This window comes from Rhinatrema bivittatum, chromosome 6 (assembly GCF_901001135.1).
Source record: "Rhinatrema bivittatum chromosome 6, aRhiBiv1.1, whole genome shotgun sequence".
Classification (NCBI taxonomy): Eukaryota; Metazoa; Chordata; class Amphibia; order Gymnophiona; family Rhinatrematidae; genus Rhinatrema; species Rhinatrema bivittatum.
The window spans coordinates 13,667,554-13,683,239 of record NC_042620.1 but is presented as its reverse complement, the minus strand read 5'-3'; the positions used below and the strand labels follow the sequence as shown (position 1 = coordinate 13,683,239).

Here is a 15,686-nt window from a genome sequence, read left to right as displayed (position 1 = left end):
CACAGCACCTCCTGCTATTCCTGTACTGAGACCCTCACACACACACAGCTCTACCCGTGCACCTCACTCCTGCCCCACAGCACCTCCTGCTATTCTTGTACTGAGATGGCCACACACACAGCTCTACCCGTGCACCTCACTCCTACCCCACAGCACCTCCTGCTATTCTTGTACTGAGATGGCCACACACACACAGCTCTACCCGTGCACCTCACTCCTACCCCACAGCACCTCCTGCTATTCTTGTACTGAGATGGCCACACACACAGCTCTACCCGTGCACCTCACTCCTACCCCACAGCACCTCCTGCTATTCCAGTACTGAGACCCTCACACACACACAGCTCTACCCGTGCACCTCACTCCTACCCCACAGCACCTCCTGCTATTCCAGTACTGAGACCCTCACACACACACAGCTCTGCCAATGCACCTCACTCCTGCCCCACAGCACCTCCTGCTATTCTTGTACTGAGATGGCCACACACACAGCTCTACCCGTGCACCTCACTCCTGCCCCACAGCACCTCCTGCTATTCCTGTACTGAGACCCTCACACACACACAGCTCTGCCAATGCACCTCACTCCTGCCCCACAGCACCTCCTGCTATTCCAGTACTGAGATACCATCACCCACCCACACACACAGCTCTGCCCGTGCACCTCACTCCTGCCCCACAGCATCCCCTATTCCAGTACTGAGATGGCCACACACACAGCTCTGCCAGTGCACCTCACTCCTGCCCCGCAGCACCCCCTGCTATTCCTATACCAAGACCTGTACACATCTTGGTCAGTGCACCTCATTCCTGCCCTGCAGCACCCCCTGCTACTTTTGCACTAAGATGCCCATACACAGAGCTCTGCCCGTGCACCTCACTCTTGCCTTGGACCAGCCCCTGCTATTCCAGTACTGAGATACCCACACACACACCCAGCTCTGCCAGTGCTCCTCACTCCTGCACTGGACCACCCCCTGCTATTCCTGTACTGAGACCCGAACACAGCTCGGATAATGCACCTCCCTCCTGCCCTGCAGCACCCCCTGCTACTTTTGGACTAAGATGCCCACACACACAGCTCTGCCCGTGCACCTCACTCTTGCCTTGGACCAGCCCCTGCTATTCCAATAAAGAGGTCTGAAAAATAGATTCTGCCAACTAAGCTGAGATAACACAGCACCCGGGGCAGAGTGCTGGTGCTGAAGGGCAGGATTAATGTGGGAAAAAGTAGGGGCTGTACATGATGGGTCCCTGATGAGTGCTGGATGGATGAGATAACACAGCACCCGGGGCAGAGTGCTGGTGCTGAAGGGCAGGATTAATGTGGGAAAAAGTAGGGGCTGTACATGATGGGTCCCTGATGAGTGCTGGGTGGAAAAGAGTAAGAAGATGTCCACGATGGCTCTCTCGTGAGACACAGATGGACAGGAAGTAGAAGACATGGCTCATGGTGAGGAGAGAGGACACACAGTGCACCTGTTCACTTGCCACTAACACAAGAACATTTTGAATGAAAGAAAAATAATCGACTTACCAGGACAGCCAGCAGGATTATGTTCCATGGGAAACGCCTCCTGAAAGAGGGAGAAGACGTTTTGGCAGGTTAGACGGGTTTTGGCGGCTTCCCGAGTGCAGGACCCTCTCTTTCATGGGACGCCCCTGGCACGTTCAGAGAACTGGGAGGCAAATCCAGCTGCGATGCTCTGCCAGACCTCGCCTGGTGCATCAGAGAGAGCCCGCGGCAGCCGCACCAGAGAGAGCCCCCAGGGAGCTGAAACGCCACGAGAGCCCTTTCCTGAGCAATCCCCTGCCACCCACGAGCCCGGTGACCTCAGCAAGGTGCTCTGACAGGCACCACACAAAGTATGCGTCAGTGGATGGCCATTTAATAATCCTTTCAGCCGCCTCTCACACGGGTCCCTCCTCCGGGTAATGCAGAGAGGCCTCAGCCCGTCTTCGACTTTCACCCTGCTCTGGGACTGGCGCGCAGCGGCCAATCAGTGGCGACTGACGCACGGAGATGGCCGCCTTTTTATAGTGATCACGGACAGTCACGGTCCAACCAAAAACAGCCCGAGAGACTCAGCGCTAGGAGGCAGTGCACTTATCCACGTCGGGCAACATTCCCCAAGTCTGCTCGTGGCGGAGGAGATTTCTGCACACAGTGAAGCCCCCAGAAATTCTTGGAAGGGTTTCCAGGTGCCCCCGGTTTAACCCCTGAGGCCAGTCCCAGTGGCTGGCCCTGACCACAAACTCCCAGAGGGATTCCCCAGTGCCAAAGCATGCCCAGCTCGGCGGGAGTGAATCACAGCTTACAGTTATAGCATCGGGCGCTGACAGACGAACACAGTCACATTTGTCGATGCTTGCAAGCTAACGGGACAGGACCTATTTTAATGCTTATAAGAGCTATTCCCGTCTTCCAGGCACATTTACAAGGCGTTCCCTCGTGGGCTCTGCTGCACTCACCTGGGACCCTCGCAGCAGACCAACACCATGTACGTCACAAAGAAGACCGCGCTGGGGAGAGAACACACGTGACAGGTGCGTAAGTAACAAAATCAGTCACCATGCAATACACCTCAGGCCTACAATACAGAGTCAGTCGCTGACAGAAGTCACTAAATATCTATTAAAGCCTGGTATACACGTTCCAGCCCTGTCAGTGTTCCTATGCCTTCTGGGCAGTCAAGATAGGAAAACTGGTTCTTAGCTGCTAATTTTCTTTTCCTGTAATACAGCAGGTCATTCCAGACCAGAAGGTTGTGTATCCCTGCCAGGAGGATGGAGGCAGAGAAAAAACTATGAGGCACTGCTACGAGAGAGAGACAGAGAGAGAGAGAGACAGAGAGAGTGCCGCCTGAAGTCCCTCAGTATCGGCCTGAAACTAAACTTCAACCAAGGGCAACCGATCCCTCCCAACTAACCTGAGGTCTAGGTCGCCCGAAACCAACGACCCTGCTTTATATAATAATAGAAATGCAATCATTCCTTCAGAATACTAAAAGCTCCACGACAGGGAGGGCCTCTGGACTGATCCGTGGTACTACAGGAATGAAAATTAGCAGGTAAGAACCAATTTTCCTTTCCCTGTACATACTCAGATCATCACAACAAAAAATGTGCAGCATATACTATACTGGACAATAATATAGAAACAAACCAATTAATTGTTTTGCATTTGCACACTGGAAATGTGCAAGAAATTTAGTTTACAATGTTGTAAGAACGACAGAGCCCCAACATTGTAACTATAGAATAAATTTCTTGCACATTTCCAGTGTGCAAATGCAAAACAATTAATTGGTTTGTTTCTATATTATTGTCCAGTATAGCGTATGCCGCACATTTTTTGCTGTGATTTTCCTATGTGTGTGTGCTGTTAACTCCACCTCTTCCCTGTGCATACTCAGATCATTCCAGACCAGTGGGATGTACCCCAGCCACCTTATACTGGGCGGGCTGTACAGCGTCGTCCGGAGGCGCGCAAACCAGCTCCATAGGGGGAAGGGGAATCCCCACCCCCTCCGGCACCACGAGGTCAGAAGCCTCGCCTTCCGAGGCAGAGGCAGGGGGCCTAGCCTAACTGAGCGGCCTCCCCCCTCCCGAGGGGCCCTCCTCTCCCGACCCGCAGTTAACACAGAGGGAGCACGAATCCAACCTGCGCGTCAGGCAGCCATCTTGGATTTCGGCGCCATGGGGGCGAACCGCAGGAGAGCTCCGACGAAAACGGCACCCGCCGAAAAGGAGCCGCACTCGGCCACCCGCCGGTGGAGCAAGGCTCCGGGGCACCGCAGCTGCCTGCCCCGAAAACCGTCACTCGCACCGCGGGATGTGAGAAAGAACCAGCACGCGTCCCGAAAGAGCAGAGCCAGCCCCCTCCCTTCAGAAAGCCATCGCGGCTGATGTCGCCCCCACCCGGAGCCCTGGGCTGCCGACCCTCACGCCCCCAGACACTGACCAGTCTCCTCCTCGGGCCGCAGTACCCACTGTGCCGGCCGGGCCCTGACTAAGTCCAGAGGCCTACCTGAGGAACTTCTTAGCTTCTGATGAAATCACTTTTCTTTTCTTAACTAAAAACTTCAGCCATCCTCAGCAGGACCAGAGGAAACCAGGAACAGCTTCGGAGGCCGAGGGAACCAGAACCCTCCGGTGGTTATCAGGCCCTCCGGCAGGGTGCGGGTGAAACACAGGCAGGGGTATCTAACCCCCCTGGACGCCCGGCTCTACTGGAGGGGTGACCCACAACGGTGCCTAACACTTCAGAGAGCAAAATCTCAGCTCAGCTCATCTAAATTACCTACACTTTTTTTTTTTTTTTTTTTAACTAAACCCTAGACTGCAGGTCTGCACCTCTCCCATCTGCTGGAGACAGAGAGATACTGAGGGACTGCAGGGGACACTCTCTCTCTTATGTAGCAGTGCCTCAAAGTTTTTGTTCTCTGCCTCCATCTGCTGCTTGGGATGCACAACCCACTGGTCTGCAATGATCTGAGTATGTACAGGAATGGGAGCTGCCTGGGTTGTGTGTGTGGGTGAGAGAGAGAGAGAGAATGGGAGGTACAGGTGGATTCCACCCTGCCAGGAGCGGAAATGAAGAGGAGGGCCCGGGACTGCTAGCAGATCCCAACCAAAGAAGAGCTGGAGACCCCTGGGGGTGTCTGAGAGGGAGCGTATGGGTGTATGAGGTGTGTGTGTGTATGTGTGTATGTGTGCATGAGCGTGTGTGTGTGTGTGTGTGTGTGTGTATGAGCGTGTGTGTGAGCGTGTGTGTGTGTATGAGCGTGTGTGTGAGCGTGTGTGTGTGAGCGTGTGTGTGTGAGCGTGCGTGTATATAAGTGAGGAGAAAGTCTGTGCATCCCACTCTCACTACTCCACAACAATCCCAGGGTGACTGGAAATCAAACGTTCCCTGCTATAGAACGTGAAGCTTTAAAATCCTTTTTAGTTTTATTTTCAGATGTTACTGGATGTGTCTGCTGTTATGAAATATGTTATTGGTGTTTGGGACATTTAAAAAAACTTTTATATGAGTTTTTAATTATTTGATCTTTTATTCATCAGCTTTTTTTGAAATATTATTATTAGTATGTTTTTGCTCTGATGATTATTTATTTTATTTCTTGATTTTGTTGTTTGATGGTTGAGGAATGGTGATGGCTCTGTTTTCTCACTGTTGCACTGTACAGAGAGTCTGGCTTCTTGCGGTTTCCAGTTCAGGTTTTCTCTGCGTGTCTGTATTTCTACTTTATGGTTGCTCTATTCTGTATTTGGTGAGGGTCTGTTTATGTTCTGCATGTGTGACTGAGGTGAGGCATTCTCCTAATAGGAAGTGTATTAGTGTTTTAGGGCTTTCGGAGAGTCAAGCTCACACCCAACACACATCACAACAGGCCTATTTAAGCAGGATCTCAAAACTTGGTTGTTCAAGCAAGCTTACCCCTGAGACCTACCCTGCGGCTCGCTCCTCCCCCCCCCCCCCCATTCACCATCCTTCCCCTAACATAATTTTCACAACTCTCAGTTTCAAATTTTGCAACGTGTTCTCACCTATTAGCAACGTATCAATGTTACCAGCAATTTATCAATGTTTTGTCACCTCAGCGTGCAGCCCCCCTGACTTTGATATCTCAAATTTATCAATGTCTGCCACCACCTACTCACAGCCCCCCCGACATTAATATCACACATTTTTGCCTGTACATAAGTTAAAGAAGATAAATGTACTTAAAGAGCATTAATATTTATGCACATAATATAAATGAAGAATATTGTATTGCACTGTATTACCTCCCTTTCCTGATTATGTTTGCACCCCCTTTCTTAGTCCTCCCCACTCAGTAGCTCCTGTTTATTGTTTCTCCTTCTCCCCCAGTTTCATAATCAGTTCCACTGTAAAGCTGCATTTTTGGTTTAATGGTAACCGATGTGATGTTATTGATGAATGTCGATATATAAAAATGTTAGAGAAATAAATAGGGGTTCCAGGTGTCTATTTTTGCAGGGATCTCTGGTTGGCATCACAGCAGTGCATGTAGATATAATGTAAGGGATAGTTTTACTGCAGAATACTGTGCTTTGATATTTTTAATCTAAAACATAAACGCATAAAACTCTGTGTGCGTGGAGGGGAGGTAGGGGAGGGCGTCGCGCAAGGCTATAAGGTTCGCCTGGGGTATGTAATACGGGTTGGGGTTGGGTGGTGGTGGTGCTATCACTTTTTAAAGTTTGGGAGCTGGGCCCAGGACAGAGAATGAATGATCTGGGGAGGGGAGGGGCAGCACAAAACTAGGACCGGCCCTGTATAAACCTGCTTGTGACCCTGTTTCCTTCCCACAGGAACTGCAAGTGTGCTTTTCCTCTCACAGGTGAAGCGTGCAGGACACTTACTAAGATGCATAGTTAATGGCAGGATTACGCTGCACAAACGTAGTGACAGGCTCCCTGCAAAAAGAAAAAAAGTCAGTGAACCAATGGAGCAATGTGCAGTGAGAACCAACAGCCTCTGTTGGAAACAGGATGCTGGGCTTGATGGACCCTTGGTCTGACCCAGCATGGCAATTTCTTATGTTCTTAAGAGAGCTTTCCTCACTACAGGGCCTGACCCCAATACCTCTGCAGTGTGCCCTAACCTCCAGGGCCTGACCCCATCACCTCTGCAGTGTGTCCTAACCTCCAGGAAGCCTGACCCAGGGCCTGACCCCATCACCTCTGCAGTGTGTCCTAACCTCCAGGGCCTGACCCCATCACCTCTGCAGTGTGCCCTAACCTCCAGGGAGCCTGACCCAGGCCCTGACCCCATCAACTCTGCAGTGTACCCTAACCTCCAGGGAGCCTGACCCAGGGCCTGACCCCATCACCTCTGCAGTGTACCCCAACCACCAGGGAGCCTGACCCAGGGCCTGACCCCCATCACCTCTGCAGTGTACCCCAACTACCAGGGAGCCTGACCCAGGGCCTGACCCCCATCACCTCTGCAGTGTACCCCAACTACCAGGGAGCCTGACCCAGGGCCTGACCTCCATCACCTCTGCAGTGTACCCCAACTACCAGGGAGCCTGATCCAGGGCCTGACCCCCATCACCTCTGCAGTGTACCCCAACTACCAGGGAGCCTGACCCAGGGCCTGACCCCCATCACCTCTGCAGTGTACCCCAACTACCAGGGAGCCTGATCCAGGGCCTGACCCCCATCACCTGTGCAGTGTACCCCAACTACCAGGGAGCCTGACCCAGGGCCTGACCTCCATCACCTCTGCAGTGTACCCCAACTACCAGGGAGCCTGATCCAGGGCCTGACCTCCATCACCTCTGCAGTGTACCCCAACTACCAGGGAGCCTGATCCAGGGCCTGACCCCATCAACTCTGCAGTGTACCCTAACCACCAGGGAGCCTGATCCAGGGCCTGACCCCCATCACCTCTGCAGTGTACCCCAACTACCAGGGAGCCTGACCCAGGGCCTGACCCCCATCACCTCTGCAGTGTACCCCAACTACCAGGGAGCCTGACCCAGGGCCTGACCTCCATCACCTCTGCAGTGTACCCTAACTACCAGGGAGCCTGATCCAGGGCCTGACCCCCATCACCTCTGCAGTGTACCCCAACTACCAGGGAGCCTGATCCAGGGCCTGACCCCCATCACCTCTGCAGTGTACCCTAACTACCAGGGAGCCTGATCCAGGGCCTGACCCCCATCACCTCTGCAGTGTACCCCAACTACCAGGGAGCCTGACTCAGGGCCTGACCTCCATCACCTCTGCAGTGTACCCTAACCACCAGGGAGCCTGACCCAGGGCCTGACCCCCATCACCTCTGCAGTGTACCCCAACTACTAGGGAGCCTGACCCTATCACCTCCACATTGTACCCCAACTACCAGGGAGCCTGACCCAGGGCCTGACCCCCATCACCTCTGCAGTGTGCCCTAACTACCAGGGAGCCTGACCCAGGGCCTGACCCCCATCACCTCTGCAGTGTACCCTAACTACCAGGGAGCATGACCCAGGGCCTGACCCGATCACCTCTGCAGTGTACCCCAACTACCAGGGAGCCTGACCCAGGGCCTGACCCCCATCACCTCTGCAGTGTACCCCAACTACCAGGGAGCCTGATCCAGGGCCTGACCCCCATCACCTCTGCAGTGTACCCTAACTACCAGGGAGCCTGATCCAGGGCCTGACCCCCATCACCTCTGCAGTGTACCCCAACTACCAGGGAGCCTGATCCAGGGCCTGACCCCCATCACCTCTGCAGTGTACCCCAACTACCAGGGAGCCTGACCCAGGGCCTGACCCCCATCACCTCTGCAGTGTACCCCAACTACCAGGGAGCCTGACCCAGGGCCTGACCCCCATCACCTCTGCAGTGTACCCCAACTACCAGGGAGCCTGACCCAGGGCCTGACCTCCATCAACTCTGCAGTGTACCCCAACTACCAGGGAGCCTGATCCAGGGCCTGACCCCATCAACTCTGCAGTGTACCCTAACTACCAGGGAGCCTGATCCAGGGCCTGACCCCATCAACTCTGCAGTGTACCCCAACTACCAGGGAGCCTGATCCAGGGCCTGACCCCCATCACCTCTGCAGTGTACCCTAACCACCAGGGAGCCTGATCCAGGGCCTGACCCCATCAACTCTGCAGTGTACCCCCAACTACCAGGGAGCCTGATCCAGGGCCTGACCCCCATCACCTCTGCAGTGTACCCTAACCACCAGGGAGCCTGATCCAGGGCCTGACCCCATCAACTCTGCAGTGTACCCCAACTACCAGGGAGCCTGATCCAGGGCCTGACCCCCATCACCTCTGCAGTGTACCCTAACCACCAGGGAGCCTGATCCAGGGCCTGACCCCATCAACTCTGCAGTGTACCCCAACTACCAGGGAGCCTGACCCAGGGCCTGACCCCCATCACCTCTGCAGTGTACCCCAACTACCAGGGAGCCTGACCCAGGGCCTGACCTCCATCACCTCTGCAGTGTACCCTAACTACCAGGGAGCCTGATCCAGGGCCTGACCCCCATCACCTCTGCAGTGTACCCCAACTACCAGGGAGCCTGATCCAGGGCCTGACCCCCATCACCTCTGCAGTGTACCCTAACTACCAGGGAGCCTGATCCAGGGCCTGACCCCCATCACCTCTGCAGTGTACCCCAACTACCAGGGAGCCTGACTCAGGGCCTGACCTCCATCACCTCTGCAGTGTACCCTAACCACCAGGGAGCCTGACCCAGGGCCTGACCCCCATCACCTCTGCAGTGTACCCCAACTACCAGGGAGCCTGACCCTATCACCTCCACATTGTACCCCAACTACCAGGGAGCCTGACCCAGGGCCTGACCCCCATCACCTCTGCAGTGTGCCCTAACTACCAGGGAGCCTGACCCAGGGCCTGACCCCCATCACCTCTGCAGTGTACCCTAACTACCAGGGAGCATGACCCAGGGCCTGACCCGATCACCTCTGCAGTGTACCCCAACTACCAGGGAGCCTGATCCAGGGCCTGACCTCCATCACCTCTGCAGTGTTCCCCAACTACCAGGGAGCCTGACCCAGGGCCTGACCCCATCACCTCTGCAGTGTGCCCTAACCTCCAGGGAGCCTGACCCAGGGCCTGACCCTAACACCTCTGCAGTGTGCACTAACTACCAGGGAGCCTGACCCAGGGCCTGACCCCATCACCTCCTCAGTGTTCCCCAACTACCAGGGAGCCTGACCCAGAGCCTGACCCTATCACCTCCATAGTGTACCCTAACCTCCAGGGAGCCTGACCCAGGGCCTGACCCCATCACCTCTGCAGTGTGCCGTAACCTCCAGGGAGCCTGACCCAGGGCCTGACCCTATCACCTCTGCAGTGTGCCCTAACTACCAGGGAGCCTGACCCAGGGCCTGACCCTATCACCTCCATAGTGTACCCTAACCTCCAGGGAGCCTGACCCAGGGCCTGACCCCATCACCTCTGCAGTGTGCCCTAACCTCCAGGGAGCCTGACCCAGGGCCTGACCCCATCACCTCTGCAGTGTGCCCTAACCTCCAGGGAGCCTGACCCAGGGCCTGACCCTAACACCTCTGCAGTGTGCCCTAACTACCAGGGAGCCTGACCTCCATCACCTCTGCAGTGTACCCCAACTACCAGGGAGCCTGACCCAGAGCCTGACCCCATCACCTCTGCAGTGTACCCCAACTACCAGGGAGCCTGACCCAGGGCCTGACCCCATCACCTCTGCAGTGTACCCCAACTACCAGGGAGCCTGACCCAGAGCCTGACCCCATCACCTCTGCAGTGTACCCCAACTACCAGGGAGCCTGACCCAGAGCCTGACCCTATCACCTCTGCAGTGTGCCCCAACTACCAGGGAGCCTGATCCAGGGCCTGACCCCCATCACCTCTGCAGTGTACCCCAACTACCAGGGAGCCTGACCCACAGCCTGACCCCATCACCTCTGCAGTGTGCCCTAACCACCAGGGAGCCTGACCCTATCACCTGCTCAGTGTGCCCTAACTACCAGGGAGCCTGACCCAGGGCCTGACCCCATCACCTCCGCAGTGTGCCCCAACCACCAGGGAGCCTGACTGCAGGGCTCCCTCCTAGTATCACTGAATGCTGCTGGCAGGATCTGGGATTAGGCAGGGGAGTCCTCAGTTCTCTTTCCCTGTGTGCAGACCCCGAGTAAGGAAAAGCCCTTGGTGCTTCATCAGGAGTTAGGAGCCGCTGGCCTCAGCAGCAACTTACACGAAGGTGAAGATTGCGATGATCCCCACCGTCACCAGCAGCTGGAGGGTAATGATCAGGTACACCTGAAACAGATCAAAGGCCCAGTGACTGCTCTGCACCCGGCTCTATCCTCCTCATAGCCCACAGCGCTCTCCGAGGACCGGCTGCGCCCTGCTCCTTCCCCATCCACAGCTATCGGATCCTGAATTCTCTCCCCCAGGGGGGAGCGGCTCTGGTGCACACCCTCGCAGACCTCTTCACTCATGGAGAAATGACTTACCTGATAATTTAGTGCAGACAGATGGACTCAGGGCCACTGGCTTATGCTCCCCTGCCAGTAGATGGAGACAGAGTCAGGTTTCAAAGCTGACCTCACCCTATCCACACCCCCGCAGTGACCTCAGCTCTTCAGTATTCTCTTCAAAAGCCACTGGGCACACGCTATTGATTAAAAATATGATTAAAAATGGATAACCGTAACTGTACTCAACCCAATCGTAAACACTGAACCCCAGTAAGAATATAGATGCCCTGATCTAAGGACTGGATGACAGCTTTGTCATCTCTTGGATTCGATATCCACTCCACGGACAAATCCTTGGCACCGTTCTTGGGCAGCTGAGGGCAGGATGCTGAGTCCATCTGTCTACACTAAGGATAACGAAATTATCAGGTGAGTAATTCTTCCATTTACCTAGCGTGTAGCCAGATGGACTCCGGACCAATGGGATGTACAAAAGCCACTCCCGATTGGAGCAGGAGGCTGCCCGCGGTCCAGTTAACATCGCCCTTGCAAAGGTGGCGTCCTCCCGAGTCTGAACGTCCAGGCGATAGAACCCGGAGAAAGTGTGCAAGGAGGATCACCACGTCGCCACTCGGCAGATAGCGACAGGGGGCAGCAGTCTGGCTTCCACCCATGAGAAAGTGTGCAAGGAGCATCACCACATCGCCACTCGGCAGATAGCGACAGGGGGCAGCAGCCTGACTTCCACCCATGAGAAAGTGTGCAAGGAGCATCACCACGTCGCCACTCGGCAGATAGCGACAGGGGGCAGCCGTCTGGCTTCCGCCCATGAGAAAGTGTGCAAGGAGCATCACCACGTCGCCACTCGGCAGATATCGACAGGGGGCAGCAGTCTGGCTTCCGCCCATGAGAAAGTGTGCAAGGAGGATCACCACGTCGCCACTCGGCAGATATCGACAGGGGGCAGCCGTCTGGCTTCCGCCCATGAGAAAGTGTGCAAGGAGCATCACCACGTCGCCACTCGGCAGATAGCGACAGGGGGCAGCAGTCTGGCTTCCACCCATGAGAAGTGTGCAAGGAGGATCACCACGTCGCCACTCGGCAGATAGCGACAGGGCGCAGCAGTCTGGCTTCCACCCATGAGAAAGTGTGCAAGGAGCATCACCACGTCGCCACTCGGCAGATAGCGACAGGGGGCAGCAGTCTGGCTTCCGCCCATGAGAAAGTGTGCAAGGAGCATCACCACGTCGCCACTCGGCAGATAGCGACAGGGGGCAGCAGTCTGGCTTCCACCCATGAGAAAGTGTGCAAGGAGGATCACCACGTCGCCACTCGGCAGATATCGACAGGGGGCAGCAGTCTGGCTTCCACCCATGAGAAAGTGTGCAAGGAGCATCACCACGTCGCCACTCGGCAGATAGCGACAGGGGGCAGCAGTCTGGCTTCCGCCCATGAGAAAGTGTGCAAGGAGCATCACCACGTCGCCACTCGGCAGATAGCGACAGGGGGCAGCAGTCTGGCTTCCGCCCATGAGAAAGTGTGCAAGGAGGATCACCACGTCGCCACTCGGCAGATAGCGACAGGGGGCAGCAGTCTGGCTTCCACCCATGAGAAAGTGTGCAAGGAGCATCACCACGTCGCCACTCGGCAGATAGCGACAGGGGGCAGCAGTCTGGCTTCCACCCATGAGAAAGTGTGCAAGGAGCATCACCACGTCGCCACTCGGCAGATAGCGACAGGGGGCAGCAGTCTGGCTTCCACCCATGAGAAAGTGTGCAAGGAGCATCACCACGTCGCCACTCGGCAGATAGCGACAGGGGGCAGCAGTCTGGCTTCCGCCCATGAGAAAGTGTGCAAGGAGCATCACCACGTCGCCACTCGGCAGATAGCGACAGGGGGCAGCAGTCTGGCTTCCGCCCATGAGAAGGTGTGCAAGGAGCATCACCACGTCGCCACTCGGCAGATAGCGACAGGGGGCAGCAGTCTGGCTTCCACCCATGAGAAAGTGTGCAAGGAGCATCACCACGTCGCCACTCGGCAGATAGCGACAGGGGGCAGCAGTCTGGCTTCCGCCCATGAGAAAGTGTGCAAGGAGGATCACCACGTCGCCACTCGGCAGATATGGACAGGGGGCAGCAGTCTGGCTTCCACCCATGAGAAAGTGTGCAAGGAGCATCACCACGTCGCCACTCGGCAGATATCGACAGGGGGCAGCCGTCTGGCTTCCGCCCATGAGAAAGTGTGCAAGGAGGATCACCACGTCGCCACTCGGCAGATATCGACAGGGGGCAGCAGTCTGGCTTCCGCCCATGAGAAAGTGTGCAAGGAGGATCACCACGTCGCCACTCGGCAGATAGCGACAGGGGGCAGCAGTCTGGCTTCCGCCCATGAGAAAGTGTGCAAGGAGGAACACCACGTCGCCACTCGGCAGATAGCGACAGGGGGCAGCAGTCTGGCTTCCACCCATGAGAAAGTGTGCAAGGAGCATCACCACGTCGCCACTCGGCAGATAGCGACAGGGGGCAGCAGCCTGACTTCCACCCATGAGAAAGTGTGCAAGGAGCATCACCACGTCGCCACTCGGCAGATAGCGACAGGGGGCAGCCGTCTGGCTTCCGCCCATGAGAAAGTGTGCAAGGAGCATCACCACGTCGCCACTCGGCAGATATCGACAGGGGGCAGCAGTCTGGCTTCCGCCCATGAGAAAGTGTGCAAGGAGGATCACCACGTCGCCACTCGGCAGATATCGACAGGGGGCAGCAGTCTGGCTTCCGCCCATGAGAAAGTGTGCAAGGAGGATCACCACGTCGCCACTCGGCAGATATCGACAGGGGGCAGCAGTCTGGCTTCCGCCCATGAGAAAGTGTGCAAGGAGCATCACCACGTCGCCACTCGGCAGATAGCGACAGGGGGCAGCAGTCTGGCTTCCACCCATGAGAAAGTGTGCAAGGAGCATCACCACGTCGCCACTCGGCAGATATCGACAGGGGGCAGCAGTCTGGCTTCCGCCCATGAGAAAGTGTGCAAGGAGCATCACCACGTCGCCACTCGGCAGATAGCGACAGGGGGCAGCAGTCTGGCTTCCGCCCATGAGAAAGTGTGCAAGGAGCATCACCACGTCGCCACTCGGCAGATAGCGACAGGGGGCAGCAGTCTGGCTTCCGCCCATGAGAAAGTGTGCAAGGAGGATCACCACGTCGCCACTCGGCAGATAGCGACAGGGGGCAGCAGTCTGGCTTCCACCCATGAGAAAGTGTGCAAGGAGCATCACCACGTCGCCACTCGGCAGATAGCGACAGGGGGCAGCAGTCTGGCTTCCACCCATGAGAAAGTGTGCAAGGAGCATCACCACGTCGCCACTCGGCAGATAGCGACAGGGGGCAGCAGTCTGGCTTCCACCCATGAGAAAGTGTGCAAGGAGCATCACCACGTCGCCACTCGGCAGATAGCGACAGGGGGCAGCAGTCTGGCTTCCGCCCATGAGAAAGTGTGCAAGGAGGATCACCACGTCGCCACTCGGCAGATATCGACAGGGGGCAGCAGTCTGGCTTCCGCCCATGAGAAAGTGTGCAAGGAGGATCACCACGTCGCCACTCGGCAGATATCGACAGGGGGCAGCAGTCTGGCTTCCACCCATGAGAAAGTGTGCAAGGAGGATCACCACGTCGCCACTCGGCAGATAGCGACAGGGGGCAGCAGTCTGGCTTCCGCCCATGAGAAAGTGTGCAAGGAGGATCACCACGTCGCCACTCGGCAGATATCGACAGGGGGCAGCAGTCTGGCTTCCACCCATGAGAAAGTGTGCAAGGAGGATCACCACATCGCCACTCGGCAGATATCGACAGGGGGCAGCAGTCTGGCTTCCACCCATGAGAAAGTGTGCAAGGAGGATCACCACGTCGCCACTCGGCAGATAGCGACAGGGCGCAGCAGTCTGGCTTCCACCCATGAGAAAGTGTGCAAGGAGGATCACCACGTCGCCACTCGGCAGATATCGACAGGGGGCAGCAGTCTGGCTTCCGCCCATGAGAAAGTGTGCAAGGAGGAACACCACGTCGCCACTCGGCAGATAGCGACAGGGGGCAGCAGTCTGGCTTCCACCCATGAGAAAGTGTGCAAGGAGCATCACCACGTCGCCACTCGGCAGATAGCGACAGGGGGCAGCAGTCTGGCTTCCACCCATGAGAAAGTGTGCAAGGAGCATCACCACGTCGCCACTCGGCAGATATCGACAGGGGGCAGCCGTCTGGCTTCCGCCCATGAGAAAGTGTGCAAGGAGGATCACCACGTCGCCACTCGGCAGATAGCGACAGGGGGCAGCAGTCTGGCTTCCGCCCATGAGAAGGTGTGCAAGGAGCATCACCACGTCGCCACTCGGCAGATAGCGACAGGGGGCAGCAGTCTGGCTTCCGCCCATGAGAAAGTGTGCAAGGAGGATCACCACGTCGCCACTCGGCAGATAGCGACAGGGGGCAGCAGTCTGGCTTCCACCCATGAGAAAGTGTGCAAGGAGGATCACCACGTCGCCACTCGGCAGATAGCGACAGGGGGCAGCAGTCTGGCTTCCACCCATGAGAAAGTGTGCAAGGAGCATCACCACGTCGCCACTCGGCAGATAGCGACAGGGGGCAGCAGTCTGGCTTCCACCCATGAGAAAGTGTGCAAGGAGGATCACCACGTCGCCACTCGGCAGATAGCGACAGGGGGCAGCAGTCTGGCTTCCGC

General features: G+C 56.5%; 1 protein-coding gene across 1 annotated transcript in view; it reads right to left on the bottom strand.

The window, feature by feature from the left end:
• Positions 1-15,686, bottom strand: part of TMBIM1 (transmembrane BAX inhibitor motif containing 1) — a 77,516-nt gene that overhangs the window by 21,042 nt on the left and 40,788 nt on the right. The window contains exons 4-7 of the mRNA XM_029605090.1: positions 10,736-10,800; positions 6,394-6,447; positions 2,473-2,523; positions 1,538-1,577 (exon numbers count right to left, since the gene is read on the bottom strand). Coding sequence (XP_029460950.1) covers positions 1,538-1,577; positions 2,473-2,523; positions 6,394-6,447; positions 10,736-10,800 — 210 coding nt within the window. The remainder of the gene's footprint in view (positions 1-1,537; positions 1,578-2,472; positions 2,524-6,393; positions 6,448-10,735; positions 10,801-15,686) is intronic.